The sequence below is a fragment of the Hyperolius riggenbachi genome, chromosome 1 (genome assembly GCF_040937935.1).
Source record: "Hyperolius riggenbachi isolate aHypRig1 chromosome 1, aHypRig1.pri, whole genome shotgun sequence".
Lineage (NCBI taxonomy): Eukaryota > Metazoa > Chordata > Amphibia > Anura > Hyperoliidae > Hyperolius > Hyperolius riggenbachi.
Window position 1 is genome coordinate 300294927 of NC_090646.1, and position 21324 is coordinate 300316250.

Sequence of the window (21324 nt, forward strand, 5' to 3'; positions counted from 1 at the left end):
GGAACGCGAGTGATTCTTCGCATTCCCAGCCACAATAGCACCCCCTATGCTGCTATTGCGGAAAGGAAGGCCGCAATAGCAGTATAGGGGGTGCTATTGTGGCTGGGAATGCGAAGAATCACTCGCGTTCCCAGCCTGTCGGCCGGTGACGGCGAAACCGGAAGTAGCCGCCAGCGGGTCCAGGAGCATCGGAGCGAGGCTGCGAGGGCACCGATCAGCTGCAGGGGGCTGAGGGAAGCCCCAGGTGAGTTAAACTCATTTTTTTTCCCTGACTTAAGGTTCACTTCAAATAAATGTAACACATTTTTGAAATTGTGGGTGAAGCAAATGGGCCAGATTGGCTCATTACTAGCAAGGAATTTTGTAGTAAGCAAGAGTCCAGCTTAGAGTTACAGAGTTAAGACATTAAGCTGCATATTCAGAAATAATTGCACATGGAGGTATATGCCATAAAAGCTATTGACCATAAATACAAACGATTAGGCAGCTTTTTTTTAAATATGGTATCACTGTTGATCAAAATACATTTTATTGGGCTAAAAAAGCATTAAATGACTTAACATAGTATCCTTTTTAAAAGTGAAGCCTTTGTTCTCATCTGTATGAAGTCACTAAGTCCTTTTCATATTGTTGAACTATTCCATTGTTTTCCTCAAGGTCCAGTGGAATTCCTAGTCACTCCCAGAGATTACCAGTTGCTATAAAAGAAAGATACAATATTAGCCCTAGTAAATGAAGAGCATTTACATTTAATATGAAAAATTGATAAGAAAAAAATTATATCTATCTCTCTCTTAGGGCTGGTTCGCATTCCAAGTGCTTTTCTAAGCACCAGTGATTTGAAAAGCTCTTTTTAATGTAATGCTATGTGTGTGTTCTTACATGAGCGATGTGATTTTTAAACAATTATCCAAAGCATTGCATTAGCAAGGGCTTTTTAACCTTTTACCAGCCATTTTTATTTTAATTTTTATGTGCACTGTGGTGCCACATTATTTTGTGCCTCTCCAGCATGCCGATGTGCCTCTCACAGCCTAATGCAGAGTGGCACAGGGGATGCTTGATATTTACCTGATCTGGATGCAGGGTCAGCTCTACTATTAGCTTGGTATAGCTTGCTGCAACAGCCCTGCCCCAAGTTATTAAAGGACTACTGTAGGGGATACTCTCCTGGGGCTTCTACCGGTCCCCCGCAGATGTCCTGTGCCCGCGCAACCACACACCGATGCTCCGGTGCCCATTTCTGGGTCACTTCCGGAATTTGTGACTTTAAAGTCAGAATACCACTGCGTCTGCACGGCCACGTGCTTGCTCCCGCTGATGTCACCGGGAGTGTACTGCGCAGGCCCAGTGCGGTCTGCGCTTGCTCAGTACTCTCCTGGTGACGTCAGTGAGGACACGGCTGCGCAGGTGCAGTGGTATTCCGAATTCAAAGTCACAAATTTCGGAAGTGAACCAGAGGCAGGGACCAGAGCCATCGGTGAGTGGCTGCGTGGGCACAGGATGCCTGTGGGGGACTGTTAGAACCCCCAGGTAAGTTCAACTCTTTTTCCCCCTAACCCCCTACAGTAGTCCTTTAAGGAATAAACCCCATAGAATGTTAACAAATATAAATAAATGTCATTCAGGTTCCTTAATTAAAACAGAACATTCAAAGGTGTTCTTGAAAGAACATTTGCTACTTTTCTTTGTTTGGATTGTTCTTTGTTTTGGATTGACTTCTCTCCATTGTGCTGCCCTATCCCTGTTTGTGGCTCTGACTGCAGTGAGTCACACATGGGGACAAATAAGTAATTTCACACTCCTGCCTGGGTGTGCACAGTAGCTAAGGCCAGGAGGACAGTGTTATGGTTTAGCGTACCTGACAAGTACTGCCTATGAGCATCATTTCTCAAATATGCATGCCTAGAATCCTATTGGGTCCTTACGGGCAAAACCACAGAATTACAGGGAGCACGAGGGACAGAGCATGTGCTGTTTTTTTGTTGAAAGGAGGGCAGAGCAGCACAACGTAAAGGAGCCCAATCAAACCAGTAATCACTGGTCAGCATTGTGGACAGAACTGTGTTGGATGGCAGGGGCGGCTGGTGACACCTGGCCTTGGGCACTGGAAAGTACAAATCTGGCCCTGAACTCTAGATATCTACAAGGCACCCAATGCGCTACTGAGGGACTATATGAAAGTGATGATCAGGAAAAGGTTAGTTTCTTACATGGCTAACAATTCTCTACTCCAGCTCTACTGCCACAGTGTATTTTGTTGGTCATTTCCCTCTGATGTTAGAGAATTCTAGACGAACACAATGGGGTGGCCTTGTTCTCATGTCTTCTTTATTCTGATATTGGAATCACAAGTCAAGGCTATTAGACAAAATTATTCATAAATATCTCAAGTTAGGCTGCGGTTTAATGACAGAAGCCAGAGGTGTGCGTAGCTGCATTGGGCTTTGTGCGTGCTTGCGAGAAGCTCAGTGCACTTATTTACATGCATTTAAAAACCTGTGCTTTAAAAGGCAGGAGCTCTTCATTCAGATAGCTAGTGGTCCACCTGTTAGTCTTATAGTTCTGAACTACCCTTTCTTTGTCTTGTTGCTTCCCTTCCTGAGCAAATTTGTCTGACCATTCCTCATCTGATTCTTCTGGTTGACCGCTGCCTGTGACTCTGACTATGTTGACTGCCCCCTGTCTTGACTTTGGCTCATTCCAGGAACCTGTCTGTTTGCTGCCTACCCTGATCCTTTCCTTTCTTTGTTTCTCTGTGTGCCCAGACCTCAGCTTGGATTGGATATTGACTACAATTCCCTGCCACTCTTCTCTCAACCACTAGTAGAGACTATAACAGTAGTGACCTTGTGGGCACTAGGCCACAAAGTCCATCCTCCCTTATGGTGCACTCTGGCAAAAACTAATGGTAACTTAGTGTAATATCAGTAGATTGAGACTGCAATATTTTATACCCACCACACGATTGCAAACTTCCCCTCTTTCAGAGCTAAAGGAAGTGGACAGAGGGGGGTGGTGGGGAAAGGACAAAAGAAAGAGAGAGAACAAAGGAGAGAGGGAGGACAAAGGAGGAATGCAGGAGAGACACCTGGGTCTCTCTGTCCCAGTCTCTGCGTAAGGGATCTGTATGTGTGTCAGATGAAAGGACCAGGGCAGACAGTGCCAGTATAATCGAGCTTCAACTGATGTGGTGAAGCCAGGCTAGCAGGAGGGCTGACAGTCTGATCCGAAACAAGCCACCACCAACCCAGACAGAAAGAATCATCTCATCCAGCCCAGAGGACAAGCTATTCCTGAGTGTTGCCTACTGCAGCGACGAGATGGGTGGAAGGCCTATGGCCACAGTACTTTGGGTTTAATTGTCCCTACACCTGGCAAAAAAGAAGGGGCCCCTGCCCCTCTCATCTTAGAATCCATTGGAGAGCTGGTCATGCCATGTGGATTACAAATCCCTTCCTTTGAAGTTTCGAGCACTCCAACTTTAACTGAAATGGGCCCCATCGCCAGCAGACTTTGTAGCATCTTCACCACTGGCCAGTGATTAGTCAGGGTTTCCATTTCCACAGCTTCCATCACCGCCCCTGGACCAAAAACACCCCATACAGTCAATATAGGAGAATCTGCAAAAATTGCACTGACACTCAAGATTACATAAGCCAATCCAATATCTTAACCCAGAAATTTCTTGACAGAAAATACCCCCCAAAATTGCTGAAAGATGCCAATCAAAAAGCCAAAACAACAAAAAATCCCCCTTCAACCAACAAACCTAAAAATACAGAATCCCTGCCCAGATTTATCACTAAATACAGTTCACAACTCCAAAATATATGAAAAATTCTCACCAACAGATGGGAAATCCTCTTACAGGACCCACACCTCCGACCCATCATTCCCACAGCACCTTTCATAACTTACCGACGGGCACCCAACCTCCGCAGCATTCTGGCCCCCAGCCATTTACGACCTGCCCCCCACAACACCAGCTCCATTCCATTCGATAATCCACCGGGTTGCTCAGCTTGTCACCACTTCAGATGCCTAGCTTTCAAATTCATCACCCACACCAGCACTTTCCATTCCCAAACTACACAACTAACTTATCCAATTAAAGACATCATTACATGTGAATCTAGATTTGTAATATACATCATTTCCTGTCCCTGCCATCTTCAGTATGTGGGTAGAACCACTCAACTGGCAAGAAGCAGAATCGGCCAACATAAACGCAATATCCTTAACAAATACCCCCTACACAGCGTTTCATGACACTTCACCACGGCACACAACAACAATCCAGATTTATTCCGTATCACTCTCATTGAAACCATACCACAAAATCGTTCCAATTCCTTTGATCTGCTAAAAAAAACATAAAATGTTTTGGATACAGATGTTGAAAACTTTAGTTCCAGACGGTCTTAACAAGCAACTGGAAAAAAATTCACTAATACTTCATCAACAACAGTTTTTTTAATTTGTTCTCTCTTTTAATCATGCCACGGGCAGCATGTTATATTCTATCATATATTATATTTTATTGTTATTTTTATTTTTTGTTTCTATTATATATCAATGATTTTCACCAACGTACTATTTTAATATATTATTATACCTTTAAAGCAAAGAGATACGGTGTGTATATATATATATATATATATATATATATATATATATATATATATATATATATATATATATATATATATATATATATATATATATATATATATATATATATATATATATATATATATATATATATATATATGAAAAACCATTGTAAATTGTAACATAAAGGTATATCTACAAGTAAACACTATGACAATAATAATCATGTATTTACCTCCGATTTCATACAGATTAATAATATGCAAAATACGGATTCTAACCTTTTGAATAAGTACTACAATGGCTTGCAAAAGTATTCGGCCCCCCTGAAGTTTTCCACATTTTGTCACATTACTGCCACAAACATGAATCAATTTTATTGGAATTGCACGTGAAATACCAATACAAAGTGGTGTACACGTGAGAAGTGGAATGAAAAGCATACATGATTTCAAACATTTTTTAGAAATCAATAACTGCAAAGTGGGGTGTGCATAATTATTCAGCCCCCTGAGTCAATACTTTGTAGAATCACCTTTTGCTGCAATTACAGCTGCCAGTCTTTTAGGGTATGTCTCTACCAGCTTTGCACATCTAGAGACTGAAATCCTTGCCCATTCTTATTTGCAAAACAGCTCCAGCTCAGTCAGATTAGATGGACAGCGTTTGTAAACAGCAGTTTTCAGATCTTGCCGCAGATTCTCGATTGGATTTAGATCTGGACTTTGACTGGGCCATTTTAACACATGGATATGTTTTGTTTTAAACCGTTCCATTGTTGCCCTGGCTTTATGTTTAGTTTTGTCGTTGCTGGAAGGTGAACCTCTGCCCCAGTCTCAAGTCTTTTGCAGACTCCAAGAGATTTTCTTCCAAGATTGCCCTGTATTTGGCTCCATCCATCTTCTCATCTACTTTGACCAGCTTCCCAGTCCCTGCTGAAGAGAAGCAACCCCAGAGCATGATGCTGCCACCATGACATATTTGACAGTGGGGATGGTGTGTTCAGAGTGATGTGCAGTGTTAGTTTTCTGCCACACATAGCGTTTTGCATTTTGGCCAAAAAGTTCCATTTTGGTCTCATTGGACCAGAGCACCTTCTTCCACATGTTTGCTGTGTACCCCACATGGCTTGTGGAAAACTGCAAATGGGACTTCTTATGCTTTTCTGTTAACAATGTCTTTCTTCTTGTCACTCTTCCATAAGAGCCAACTTTGTGCAGTGCACGACTAATAGTTGTCCTATGGACAGATTCCCCCACCTGAGCTGTAGATCTCTGCAGCTTGTCCAGAGTCACCATGGGCCTCTTGACTGCATTTCTGATCAGCGCTCTTCTTGTTTGGCCTGTGAGTTTAGGTGGACGGCCTTGTCTTGGTAGGTTTACAGTTGTGCCATACGCCTTCCATTTCTGAATGATCGCTTGAACAGTGCTCCATGGGATGCTCAAGGCTTTGGAAATCTTTTTGTAGCCTAAGCCTGCTTTAAATTTCTCAATAACTTCATCCCTGACCTGACTGGTGTATTCTTTGGACTTCATGGTGTTGTTGCTCCCAATATTCTCTTAGACAACCTCTGAGGCTGTCACAGAGCAGCTGTATTTGTACAGACATTAGATTACACACAGGTGCACTCTATTTAGTCAATAGCACTCATCAGGCAATGTCTATGGGCAACTGACTGCACTCAGACCAAAGGGGGCTGAATAATTACGCACACCCCACTTTGCAGTTATTGATTTGTAAAAAATGTTTGGAATCATGTATGATTTTCATTCCACTTCTCACGTGTACACCACTTTGTATTGGTCTTTCACGTGAAATTACAATAAAATTGATTCATGTTTGTGGCAGTAATGTAACAAAATGTGGAAAACTTCAAGGGAGCCGAATACTTTTGCAAGCCACTGTATACACATTTGCACTTTAATATTACACTATGTATCTTTACATCGTTTTTGTATCTTTAGATATTTCTATTAATTGTACTTTTATCATGGATGTTATTCATTTATTGTGTTTCTTTTTATTAATGTTATTGCTGGGCAACCACAAATATAATGAATGTATTTATTTATTTATTATTTCTCTGTTTTCCCGGATAACATTAATATCTTCATTATCCACCTCTGTCTTTCCCGTAATAAACATGGCCGTGCTACACTATATAGCAGACGGCGCATGCGCCCTCCTCTAACCCCGCCGTCCCCGCTCGCACGATACGTAAGGCACAAGATTGCGCATGCGCATTCAAAAATAAATGTGACGTTATGGGTGCATTGCCCACAGTATGACGCATAGGCAGTGCGACGATCCTGTCGCACTGCCCATAAGTTAACAAGGCGGTGCGACGTTATAAGCGCACTGCCCATCAAGGCTTATGTAATCTGTTCCCCTGGCTCCTTTTGGCCCACGGACACGCCGCCCCCCCCCCCCCCCCCATTGCCAGTACCTACCATTACTATTATATACACACCTGCCAATCACTCAGTCCCCACCCCCGGCACACCACCTGATTTGACAGTCCACACCTCACACAGGCATTTAAAGAACTGCACTCACTCATACCAGTACAGAGGTGCTTATCGTGACCCTGAGACTATACTGGTAAGTCGAAGATACTCTTTAATCTTTTTATCACCGTACATCAACTTATTTACCTGCGTATCCACCCCCTATTACCCCCATACCTACCCTCGCCTCCATACCTACCTATGTAAATTATCACCCCTTGCCCACAGTTCTACCACTATGGCCTCAATTCATAAAGCATTACTGCATGCGGTAATGCTGAAAACAGCAGACTTTACTGACCACTTAGCAATTTGTCAATTCATAAAGGCTGTTACAGCATGAAAAGCTACAATTACCGACCAGGGAGATAAATTACCGACTTGGCTGTAGTTACCTCCAACACATGTGAGTAAATTGTCAGCAAATGTCAATTCATAAAGCCTTCAGCAAGCGGTAAGCCTGACGATAGTTAACGACACCTCTGGTGAGGTCTTAACAAGTTACCGACACCTCTGGTGAGGTGTTAACAATGCAAAGTGCAGGGAGCCGAAGTCTGTGTGAGTCATCTGTGCAGAGAGCCGTCTGTGTGAGTCATCTGTGTGAGTCATCTGTGCAGGCAGGGAAAGTCTGTGTGAGTCGTCTGTGCAAGTCATCTGTGAAGGCAGGGAAAGTCTGTGTGAGTCGTCTGTGTGAGTCATCTGTGCAGGCAGGGAAAGTCTGTGTGAGTCCTCTGTGTGAGTCATCTGTGCAGAGAGCCATCTGTGTGAGTCATCTGTGCAGCCAGGTAAAGTCTGTGTGAGTCATCTGTGCAGGCAGGGAAAGTCTGTGTGAGTCGTCTGTGTGAGTCATCTGTGCAGAGAGCCGTCTGTGTGAGTCATCTGTGCAGCCAGGGAAAGTCTGTGTAAGTCATCTGTGCGAGTCATCTGTGCAGAGAGCAGTCTGTGTGAGTCATCTGTGCAGGGCAAAAGAGAGATATCGCCACACTGCTCTACTCTACCGCTCAATGGGCTGCGGTAATTTACCAACCTTCAACAGCAGCTGGGAAAATCTTTATGAATTAGCACACAGACCGGGAAAATACCAAGTGCGGTATTTTCCCGACAAGATTTTTTTTATCGCACTGCTTTTTATGAATCGAGGCCAATATCTTCTAATATTTGTACAAACTAGTATAGTGCTTAACACCTGTCAGTGATCAGTAAACAAAGAACAGACAAAATACAGAAACAATTAAAAACCAAATCAAAACAGTCCGATATAAAAAGTCCACAATGCTAGTGTATCTCCTGATTCAATCCTGAGAGATAATACAAGGTACGCTCACCAGATCCAAATGCTGATTGATTATGATCAGCAGAAACAGCTTGATAGCACATATAATCCTCACGATCTCTGATGCTTCTTCCTAATAATAGCTCAAAAAAAGACATAAAGGGGTACACATAGCGTAATCCAGTTTCTTTTCAGTGAAATTTGCACCCCTCAACAGTGTGATTCACACCATGCACCCACTGCGTGATCCTCAATGTGCAATAGTAAGAGATCACGCTCACCAGATAGGTATGCTGACCCAGCAACAGACCAACCACAATCACTTATATGAATGAAGTCTTGAGCTTTTCTTTTGAAGTTGCTCCTTAAAGACTCAAAAGACAAGCGACCATAGCATAATACCGTTTAATATAAAAAGCATAATACAGTAGGGCACTCACATTCCATGAAATTTAATGCGCATATATAAAAAATCCATAGGACATCCTCACCGCCGCAGCTCCGGGATCAGTTCTAATAGTTTTAGTTGTACATCCTTTGCAACTTCCTGAGTCATATATTTACTTAACATTGTTCATTACATTCATTGGTCTGAGGACACTATATTTGTCTCCAGTGATGCTCATCCGAGCTAGGATATCCGAGATACTCGGTGTCACAGGAAGCCCTAGTGGTCAGACCACAAATGGCCTTCCAAACGGTGCCAGCGCACGGATCGTGCGAACTCTGGTCGCAGTCAATGCTCAGGAACCATTGGGAATTGGCCGCAGACCAACCAGAAGGGAGCCTGTGAGGTACGGTAATTACAACTTACACACGATTCCAGGGTATAACTGCCACCACCACTGATATGGGCCAGTGGACCCGACTGCCTGACTGATCCTGCGAATAAAAACGGTTAAAACACGCTGTATTCTGTCTAGCCAACAACAAACAATAGTAGCATCTCATCAGAGACCTGGGATCAGTTCTGTGTGTGCTGAATAATAGGGTAGCTAGAACAACAGCTGACGATAGCGTCGGTTTATTGAAAGCAATATAAATAATTAATATATACAGACAATTATTAAAATCAACAATTATTAAAACAGTAATAGCCAGTATGAAAAATAAAAGAAGGGAGAAAAAATACTTAGTTCCTGGAAAGATGTCCTTTAGTGGGAAAACTTGTAGAGTTCCTTTTGTTCAGTTCAGCAAAGTTTAAAATCCAAGCAATATGGAAGATGTCCTTTGTTCAGTTTCAGCAAAGATGGCCGATCAAGATGGCCGCTAGCCATGTGTCCTTTGTTTCAGCTTAGACAAGATGGCCGCCAACCATGTGTCCTCTGGCTGGCGATGTGCTCTCAGGAAGGTGGAATTTGGAGGACTGAGGGCGGAGTCCCTTGCAACCACTTTTGAACAATGCCCATCTTTGGGTGCAGCCTCAAGTACAGCCCAGGGGTTGGACAGGGGCGGTGAGCCCCCTGGCTGAGTGCTCTATGCCCACCAAATATGACATTTGTCATATCTCGGCTTACGCTTTCCTCACACACATGACCATCACATATTCATATTTCTCAGACTAGGCCAGTTCATATGATACCAAACTTGGGCATGTTTGCATGCCCGGTTAAAAAACAGTGGAATCCCCCGAGTTCTGGTTATGCCAGTGGCCCCATTTTAATATCAAAATACTCACAAGATCCGGACCAGCAGAATGAGTTAACTTCCACAGCTCTCCGATGTATGGTACTTCTAACACATGCATAAAGATCATAACTCTGTTTCCCTATTCTGGCTGAATGGTTCCGCTAAGTCTGTCTCCTGCTGGGATTAGCTTCCTTGGCTCTGAAAAGACTCCTGCTTTGTCAATTAACATCTGAGTGTTACACCTCTGGCTTAACTAGCAAGTCACAGGGTCAGGTTTCCTACCAGCTGGTAAGGGGGGGGGGGGGAACTGCCTTTTAAAAAAAACAGGAATGTCAGTCTCTAATTGCTTGCCCGACTACAATCAATGGCAATCGGCGCAATAAACCGAGTGCGTTCTCGTTTCTCACGGCTGTTCCGTGACACTCGGATATCCTAGCTCTTTTTTTACAATTCGAGCTTGAATACCGAGCTCGAATAGTATTAGCTATCTGGGCTGTGCTATCCGAGCGCATTCGGATAGCAATCAGCTATCCGGAGATATCCAAGCTATCCGAGCTCGAATACGGAGCTCGGATAGCGTCATCAGCGGGTGACGTCACCTCGAGTCCTCACAAGCGAATCAGAGGGCTCCCAGCCCTCTGACTGCAGCCAATCACAGAGGGGGAGCCTGACCAAGCCCCCTTCTATAAATAGCGGGCGCCATGTTGCCTCACTCGTCCTGCTTGTGACTTACTGACTGACTGTACTGAGAGACTGCTCCAGTGCTTTTTGTCTGTGCAAGTAGTGCATTTATTGTTCAATACACCAAGCGTTTTTACACTCCAACACTTGATATTCACCTGTATTGCTTTGTATTGTAGATAGATTGTATTTTAGGCAGGTAAGTTTGTGTGATTAGGGACTAGGGAGGGAGACTGTCACTGGTGCTGCTGCAGCTGCAGCAGCTAGGCCCTGTGCCTAGGCAAGGCAGCCTGCCCTGCACTGTGCTCTAGTCTCTAGTTACCTGTGCTCTCACCTGTCCTACTCTACTGTACTACTTCTGTGTTAGATAGATTATTGTACTATTTTGTAGTTAGCAAGGCCCAGCTTTACTGCTATACCTGTCCTGTATCTGCTCTCTGTAATCTAGTCACACCTGTTCTCAGGGGCGGCACCAGGGGGGTGCTTGGGGGTGCTCGAGCACCCCCTAGAATTGTCCAAGCACCCCCAAAGCACCCCCTGGAGTGAACTGACTTCAGGCGTCAAGTCAGTTCACACAGCGGCAGCACGGAGCAGCAGGCAGGGCTACGGTAAGATGGCCGCCCGGAGCCCTGTTCTGCAGACTTCGAGTCTGCAGTGCATGGCTTCGGGCGGCCATTTTCCCGTAGCCCTGCTCTCTGCATGCAGGCAGGAAGTCTCGTCGTGACGTCGGGAAGGAAGAGGATCGTGGGCGCCACAATGAGGTCGGGACTCGGGACAGGAGGTCGGGAAAGAAGGTCTTCTGGCTGTAGGTGAGTAAATGGGTTTTTCTTTTCTTTTTCAGGTGATGCTGATTGTGCATATTGGGGGCATATCTGCTACGGAATGTGCATATTGGGGTCATATCTGCTACGGATTGTGCATATTGGGGTCATATCTGCTATGGATTGTGCATATTGGGGTCATTTCTGCTACCGATTGTGCATATTGGGGTCATTTCTGCTACCGATTGTGCATATTGGGGTCATTTCTGCTACCGATTGTGCATATTGGGGTCATTTCTGCTACCGATTGTGCATATTGGGGTCATTTCTGCTACCGATTGTGCATATTGGGACCATATCTGCCACCGATTGTGCATATTGGGACCATATCTGCCACCGATTGTGCATATTGGGACCATATCTGCCACCGATTGTGCATATTGGGACCATATCTGCTACCGATTGTGCATATTGGGACCATATCTGCCACCGATTGTGCATATTGGGACCATATCTGCCACCGATTGTGCATATTGGGACCATATCTGCCACCGATTGTGCATATTGGGACCATATCTGCCACCGATTGTGCATATTGGGACCATATCTGCCACCGATTGTGCATATTGGGACCATATCTGCCACCGATTGTGCATATTGGGACCATATCTGCCACCGATTGTGCATATTGGGACCATATCTGCCACCGATTGTGCATATTGGGACCATATCTGCCACCGATTGTGCATATTGGGACCATATCTGCCACCGATTGTGCATATTGGGACCATATCTGCCACCGATTGTGCATATTGGGACCATATCTGCCACCGATTGTGCATATTGGGACCATATCTGCCACCGATTGTGCATATTGGGACCATATCTGCCACCGATTGTGCATATTGGGACCATATCTGCCACCGATTGTGCATATTGGGACCATATCTGCCACCGATTGTGCATATTGGGGTCATATCTGCTACCGATTGTGCATATTGGGGTCATATCTGCTACCGATTGTGCATATTGGGGTCATATCTGTTACCGATTGTGCATATTGGGGCCATATCTGCTACCGATTGTGCATATTGGGGCCATATCTGATAACGATTGTGCATATTGGGGCCATATCTGATAACGATTGTGCATATTGGGGCCATATCTGATAACGATTGTGCATATTGGGGCCATATCTGATAACGATTGTGCATATTGGGGCCATATCTGATAACGATTGTGCATATTGGGGCCATATCTGATAACGATTGTGCATATTGGGGTCATTGGACGTGTTTTTTGTTAAAATCTGCTCACATTACGTGTATTTTCTTTAGAAAACCTGCACAATTATGTGAATTTTCTGGGAAAAGGGTCACCAAAACTTGGGCCCTCTGTCTTTGCGTTGCACTTTTAAAGGGAACCCGAGGTGAGAATAATATTGAGGCTGCCATATTTATCTCCCTTTAAGCAATACCAGTTGCCTGGCTGCCGTGCTGGTCCTCTGCCTCTTATTCTTTCAACCATAGACCCTGAACAAGCATGCAGCAGGTCAGGGGTTTCTGACAATATTGTCAGAACTGACAAGATTAGCTGCATGGCTTGTTTCTGGTGTTTCAGTTCACTACTACAGCCAAATAGATCAGCAGGGCTGCCAGGCAACTAGTATTGTTTAAAAGGAAATAAATATGGCAGCCACCATATCACTCTCACCCTGGGTTCACTTTAAATTACAGTTAGCCCCGCCCTCATCCGGTCATGACCACGCCCATTTTTTCGCCGCGGCGCAGGTTGTAGCCACACCCATTTTTTGCCGCTTCGCGCGCCGCAGGTCGTCAGCTCCCCCGGAAATTGGTCCAGCACCTGCATAGCACCCCCTAAAAAAAATTCCTGGAGCCGCCACTGCCTGTTCTATTGTTTAGCTAGATTCTTCTATTGTTTAGTTAGTACTGTAGTGCAGGGGCCCCAACCGTCCCGTTTTCGCCGGGACCGTCACGGGTTGGGGGAGGGGTCCCGCTGTCCCGGATAGCCCCCCTTTGTCCCGGCTGGCAGCAGAGGAGGCAGCGGAGGGAAAAAAAAGGATCGAGGCGCCAGCCGGCGGATGCGGTGTGCGGGATGCGGGTCTGGGTTAAGCTTGTCCCCCCTCCCTCCGAATGTGCCCCCCAGTGTCCCCCTGTATGGCGAGACACGAGCGCAGCAGAGCGGCAGCCTTACCATCTTCCTCGCGTACGGCATCTCTTGCTTCCATCTACTTCCTGTGACGTCACAGGAAGCAGGAAGCGGAGAAGACGAGATGCCCATATGCGACGAGGAATGGTAAGACTGCCGCTCTGCTGCACTGGTATCTCGCCATACAGGGGGACACTGGGGGGCACATTCGGAGGGAGGGGGGACAAGCTTATCCCAGACCCGCATCCCACACACCGCATCCGCCGGCTGGCGCCTCGATCCTTTCTTTTACCTCCACACCCTGGGCACACTCACCCTTCTCCCCACCATATATATATATATATATATATATATATATATATATATATATATATATATATATATATATATATATATATATATATATATATATATATATATATATATATACACTGTATATATATATATACTGTATATATATATATACACTGTATATATATATATACTGTATATATATATATACTGTATATATATATATATATATATATATATATATATATATATATATATATATATACTGTATATATATATATATATATATATATTTTGACTAGGGGTGTGTCAGGGTGTGTGGCTTAAGTGTCCCGGTTTCTCATCTCAAAAAGTTGGGAGGTATGCTGTAGTGTACTCTAGTCTGTGTATAGGGACCGTCCGTCACCGCATTACCTAGTATCTTTGTGTGCGCAGTGCACGTCTGCGCTGTCCGCACCCTCTCGTTAGTGCTACACCCGTCCTATTGTTTATATTACTTGTATTGTGTATTCGCTGAATTGTACTGTACTGTAGTCTGTATATAGGGACACCGTCAGTCAGCGTCAGCAGGGGTCTTTGTGTGCGCACTCTCTCGTTAGCGCTACACCGATCTCTGCTGTAGAGTACACCTGTCCGTCACCTCACACACCCACCACCCCCAGTCCCACCCCATTAAAGTACCCCACTTGTCCCACCCGCCTTTACATACATAACTTTTTTTTTTCATTTGTATAATCTTAAAAATATACGATGTCTGGCACTGGCAGCCGCGGTTTGGGCAGGGGCAGCAAGGGCAGCAAGGGCATCTGCAAGAGAGGAGGTCGTGGCAGCCGCGCCACCACCACCACGCGCAGTTCTGCGTCTGCACCAGTGGCCATTCCGCCATTAGCCACTGGCCGTGGACGCCTTGGCCGCCCAACAGCTGGGAGTCATGCTGCAGAGACACAGCAGCAGCATGTGGTGCAGATGTTCCTCCCACCGCCAGGTCGTAGCCGTCCTATTGAGGAGAAGGACGCAGACTCTGTGGTGGAACTGATGGTGGATGAGCAGGCCACCATTAGCTCTGGAACCGAGTCCTCCACCCCCGCCACCACTCCTGTTCGCAAGAGCAGCAGCAGCCGCCCAGCACTGCCTGGGGAGGAGGAGAAGTGCAGTTCTCCAGCCCCAGCGGGCAACACCAGCACCCTGTCACTCAGCACCTTCTTATCCCCAAGCACAGCGAGGGTATGGAGTGCTGTTGCGGCAGAATTGGAGGAGGAAGAAATGCTGATGGGCACTTTGGGGGATGATGCTTTGGACAGTCAGACAGTGGTGAGTAGGGCTGCACGATTTTGGGTTAAAATCGAAATTGCGATTTTTCTCTTAGAAATTGAGATTTCGATTTATTCACAATTTTTTTTTCAAACCCAGCTTCAGCGGGGGGCGGGGTCAGGAGCCTAGCTATGGTGGGCTCTGTCAGAAAAATTTGCCGTGCATTCGCATTGCATTTCAGGCAATGCACATTTATAAAGCCTGAAGCCCTCTATGATGACCCCTCGGCTGAAAGTGAACCTTAAGTGAACAAAATAAACTCACCTGGGGCTTACCTCAGCCCCCTGCAGCTGATCTGTGCCCACGACGAGTCGCTCTGATGCTCTGAGTCCCGCCGGCGGCCACTTCCGGTTTCGCCGTCAGGACTCGGAGCATCAGAGCGACTCGTTGTGGGCACAGATCAGCTGCAGGGGGCTGAGGTAAGCCCCAGGTGAGTAACACGCAAATTATTTTGTTCACTGAAGTGCAGTAGTACTAATGTGCGGCGTACGGGACTCTTACGAGCCCGGCAGCGGGGGGTAGATCCAGTCCACAGAAGCAGTGCAGATTCATGATGCTAATGAGCCGGGTGGCGGGGGGGGAGAATCCAGTCCGGAGCGGCACACACAGCTTCACCAATCACTGGATAGCGATGGTATGACGGCAGCGGTAGGCGGAGCTGTACAGAGCGTACAGCTCCGCCTACCGCCTCCGTCATTCCATTGCTTTCCAGCGATTGGAGAAGCCCTGTGCCGCTCTGGACTGGACTCGCTGCCCGGCTCATTAGCAATCATGAATATGCACTGCTTCTGTGGACTGGATCCGCCCCCCGCTGCCGGGCTCGTAAGAGTCCCGTACGCCGCACATTAGTACTACTGCACTTCAGTGAACAAAATAATTTGCGTGTTACTAAAAACCGAAAACCGCAAACCGGCGGATACTGACGATCCCCAGATCGTCTTTACAGGAACCGCGGTTTCGGTTTAAAACCGGAAAATCGTGCAGCCCTAGTGGTGAGTGTCCATCAGCCCATGCATGCAGAAGGGGAGTTTGTAGGGTCATCCCAGCAGGACATGTTTGCGGAGGGGGAGGGGTGAAGGACAGAGACTGGGTGGCAGATCCTGGGGATGTCATCAGCTCTGAGGAGGAGGAGGAGGATGCGTCTGCGGGCCTTGCTAGAAGGATCAGCATCGCAGACATAGGCAGGATCAGAAGTGGGCGTGGTATGCAGGCCACACAGCGTGCTGATCCGGAGAGTTCTGCCAGTGCCACCAGCCGCACCAAGAACCCCCCCCCCCCCCCCAACCACCACAGGGAGACCAGCGGCAGCAGCACCTTCGAGCCGAAGGGGAAACTTCACCTCCCCAATTTGGAATTTTTTCACCCTGCCATATGTGGATTGCAAGTATGCCACCTGCAACCAGTGCCGCCAGCAGCTCTGCAGAGGGAAGGAGCCCTCTGCGTACGGCACCACCTCTCTGGTGAACCATCTGGCAGGGAAACTCTTTCATGAGCATGAGGAGTTCATGAAGTTGAAGGAAGCTGGCAGTGGCAGACCCGCCACCACTGCGAAGCCGTCGGCAGCAGCCACCCGCCCTCCTCCACCTCCTCCAGCAGTACCAGCAGGAGTGCGTCAGAAACGCACTGCTCCTCCTCCCTCTGCAACTCCTGTCGCCGACACTGAGGCCTGTTTTGGCAGCCAGTCCTCAGTGGCCTCCTCTGCTCCCTCCAGTGATTCCCGTGCCAGTAAAAGGCGTCGCCAGACCCTGCTCAGCGACACCTTCCAGGGGGTGGTCAGGGTTCTGCCTCCCAGCAGCCATCGCGTGCGTCAGCTGAACGGCTTGCTGGCACGGGCCATGTGCTCCCAACTCCTGCCTTATTCCCTTGTGCAGGAGGGGAGCGACATGCGTGCGCTCCTGATGTGTGCAGCCCCTGATTGGCCAATCCCCAGCCGACATTTTTTTACACGCACGGCCATCCCTGCACTTCACCGCTCTGTGATGGCCAATGTCGGGAGAGGGCTGGATCACGCGGTGGGTCAACGGGTCCACGTCACCATGGACTCGTGGAGCAGCCGGTTTGGGACAGGCCGCTATCTGTCCTTCACCGCGCATTGGGTCAGCTTGGTGTAAGGGGGTGAGGAGGGGGGAGCAGCATCGGGCACTGTCAGAGCAGCAGCAGCAGCAACAACGCAGTGGGTGGTGCCACCATGCAGGGTCAGCGGAATTGCAGCAGGTTCCTCTGATTCCATCCTCCGGCACACCAGCCCAAACCTCAGCAGCAGCGTGAAGCCCCGCCACTGCCAAGCGCTGCTGGAATTGGTCAGCCTGGGGAAGACCAAACTGATGGCGAACCATGTCCTGGCCAAACTCCGAGAGCAGGAGAGGAATTGGCTGACCCCCAGAGGCCTCAGAGTCGGAAAGGTGGTGTCCGACAATGGGGCAAACCTGGTTGCTGCCATCAGCAGGGGAGACCTGACCCACATCCCCTGCCTGGTGCACGTCCTGAACCTGGTAGTCCAAAAGTTCCTGCGAACCTACCAGGGGATGGACCGACTCCTTGAGGCGGCAAGGAAGGTTGTGCGTCATTTCCGGCACTCGGCTGCAGCCGTAGCGAGCCTGGAAGAGGTGCAGAAGGAGCTGCACCTGCCACAGCACCGGTTCATGATCGATGTTCCAACTCGCTGGAACTCCACCCTGGCGATGTTGGAGTGTCTGGTTGAAAAGAGGCAGGCTGTCAGCCAGTACGTTGCACGAGCAACAGTTGCCATCACTGCAACTGGGCGTGCCGCCACCAACCTCCCGTCCATCATCTCCACGGAGGACTGGGGGCACATGCAGCAGGTGTGTTCAGTGCTGGCACCCTTCCTGCAGGCCACCAACATGGTATACAGGGACCATGCAATGGTGTGCGAGTGGGTCCCCATGGTGTGTGTGCTGGACAGGGCCCTGTATGCACTGCTGGAAGAGGGAACGGCAGCCTTGGACCAGCAGGAGCTGCAGGCAGCTTCACAGGCCAACTCTGAGGAGGAGGGCTTGGAGTTGGTGGAGGTCCCTGACCTTGCTGCTGATGAGGGGGAGCAGCAGAGCGCAGCTGGAGTGCTGCGGGGGGGCAGAGAGGATGAGGTGGAGGAGGCAGAGGATGAGGAGGACAGCACTGTCGGCTCTGGGGCTGCCGATGATGTGCCAGCAGACGTGGCCAGACTCTTCCCAATGGCAGCACACATGCTGAGGTGCCTGCGCAAGGACCCAAGGGTCATCCAGATGAAGCAGAGGGAGGACATCTGGATCTGCATGATGCTGGACCCACGTCTGAAGGGGAAGCTCAGCCAGTTCCTGCCTGCAGGAGGAGACTGTGCGCAACAAATGAGGGATTTGCAGCTGTCCCTTGTTGAGCGCTTGGAGGAAGTCTTCCCTCAGCCATCCACCCCCACTGTCCAGCGAGCACAGAGGCAGCAGCAGGTGCCTGCATCCACCAGCAGCAAGCGCACGCGCACCACAGACCTGCTGTCTCTGACCAACGAGCTCTACATGAGTGTAGAGCTGCCAGGGACTAGAGAGGAGGTGCCTGCAGCGGGAACAGTAAATTCGGGCGCCTGAGGCAAGTGGACAAATCGGGCGCCGCCATTCACTCCCATAATAAATATCGTTTAATGGGCGCCCGACAGGAAAAAAGGGCGCCGGAGAAAAATAACGTTTTATAAGCGGCGCCCGGAGACTTTTACTGTTTTATAACTGCTTCTCATGATTACACATTATTTTATGATTTATAATTTTTTAAACATTATTTTTAAACGAAAAACAGTAAAATCTTTTTTAAAACATTATTTTTAAACGAAAAACAGCACAATATTTTTTTCACACGTTATTAATGCTTATCACAGGGGGGTCTTAGGTTTAGGCACCACCAGGGGGGTCTTAGGTTTAGGCATCAACAGGGGGGTCTTAGGTTTAGGCACCACCAGGGGAGTCTTAGGTTTAGGCACCACCAGGGGAGTCTTAGGTTTAGGCACCACCAGGGGAGTCTTAGGTTTAGGCACCATCAGGGGAGTCTTAGGTTTAGGCACCACCAGGGGGGTCTTAGGTTTAGGCACCAACACGGGGGTCTAGGGGTTAGGGGTAGGTACAGGGAGGGTTACTTACTATTTTTTTTAAACGTTATTATACGTTTCACTTTTTAAACGGAAGATTAACGTTTTCACAATTGCCAATTTCATGCACATTATTTAATGATTTATAACTTTATAAAACATTATTTTTAAACGAAATATAGTACATTATATTTTTTTAAACGTTATCCATGTTTATCGTTTAAAACCCGGCGCCCTTTTTTCCCAGCGCCCCTTTTTAACGTACGCGCCTGCAGCAGCATCCTTCTCCAGTCACAGACAGCGCTTGACCCGCATGGTGGCTGACTACATGGGGGCCTTCTGCGGGCTTGACAGCGTTGCCCCTGTTGATCCCATGGAGTATTGGGTCAAGCACCTGCCGATCTGGAGCGAGCTTGCGCAGTATGCCCTGGAAGTGCTCTCCTGCCCCCCTTCCAGCGTACTGTCAGAGCGTTGCTTCAGTGCAGCCGGTGGAGTAGTCACTGAGAAGCGATCTCGTCTGTCTCACAAGTCTGTGGACTAGTGTTGGGCGAACACCTGGATGTTCGGGTTCGCGAACGTTCGCCGAACATGGCCACGATGTTCGGGTGTTCGCACTGAACTCCGAACATAATGGAAGTCAATGGGGACCCGAACTTTCGTGCTTTGTAAAGCTTCCTTACATGCTACATACCCCAAATTTGCAGGGTATGTGCACCTTGGGAGTGGGTACAAGAGGAAAAAAAATATTTGAAAAAGAGCTTATAGTTTTTGAGAAAATTGATTGTAAAGTTTCAAAGGAAAAAATGTCTTTTAAATGCGGAAAATGGCATTTTTCTTTGCACAGGTAACATGCTTTTTGTCGCCATGCAGTCATAAATGTGTTCCAGGAAAAGGGACCGGTAACGCTAACCCAGCAGCAGCACACGTGATGGAACAGGAGGAGGGCGGCGCAGGAGGTTGAAGGCCACGCTTTGAGACACAACAACCCAAGCCTTGCATGAGGACAAGAAGCGTGCGGATAGCAATGCATTTTGTCGCCATGTAGTCATAAATGTAATACAGATAAGAGGTTCCGTAAAAAGGGACCTGCAACACTAACCCAGCAGCAGCACACGTGATGGAACAGGAGGAGGCGCAGGAGGAGAAGGCCACGCTTTCAGGCGCAACCCAGGCCTTGCATGAGGACAAGAAGCGTGCGGATAGCAATGCATTTTGTCGCCATGCAGTCATAAATGTAATACAGATGAGAGGTTCAATAAACAGGGACCGGAAACGCTAACCCATCACAGATGTTCATTGTTCATGTTACTTGGTTGGGGTCCGGGAGTGTTGCGTGGGAGTGTTGCGTAGTCGTTTCCAATCCAGGATTGATTCATTTTAATTTGAGTCAGACGGTCTGCATTTTCTGTGGAGAGGCGGATACGCCGATCTGTGACGATGCCTCCGGACGCACTGAAACAGCGTTCCGACATAACGCTGGCTGCCGGGCAAGCCAGCACCTCTATTGCGTACATTGCCAGTTCGTGCCAGGTGTCTAGCTTCGATACCCAATAGTTGAAGGGTGCAGATGGATTGTTTAACACAGCTACGCCATCTGACATGTAGTCCTTGACCATCTTCTCCAGGCGATCGGTGTTGGAGGTGGATCTGCACGCTTGCTGTTCTGTGGGCTGCTGCATGGGTGTCAGAAAATTTTTCCACTCCAAGGACACTGCCGATACCATTCCCTTTTGGGCACTAGCTGCGGCTTGTGTTGTTTGCTGCCCTCCTGGTCGTCCTGGGTTTGCGGAAGTCAGTCTGTTGGCGTACAACTGGCTAGAGGAGGGGGAGGATGTCAATCTCCTCTCTAAAGTCTCCACAAGGGCCTGCTGGTATTCTTCCATTTTGACCTGTCTGACTCTTTCTTCAACCAGTTTTGGAACATTGTGTTTGTACCGTGGATCCAGAAAGGTATAAACCCAGTAATTGGTGTTGTCCAGAATGCGCACAATGCGTGGGTCGCGTTCAATGCAGTCTAGC

The 21324-nt window shown here is 47.7% G+C and overlaps 1 protein-coding gene across 2 annotated transcripts in view; it reads right to left on the reverse strand.

The window, feature by feature from the left end:
• Positions 1 to 539: 539 nt before the first annotated feature.
• Positions 540 to 21324, reverse strand: part of LOC137548783 (protein-lysine 6-oxidase-like) — a 244923-nt gene continuing 224138 nt past the window's right edge. For both annotated transcript variants that reach the window (XM_068271168.1, XM_068271167.1), the window contains exon 7: positions 540 to 698. In XM_068271168.1, coding sequence (XP_068127269.1) covers positions 689 to 698 — 10 coding nt within the window. In that variant the 3' untranslated portion in view covers positions 540 to 688. The remainder of the gene's footprint in view (positions 699 to 21324) is intronic.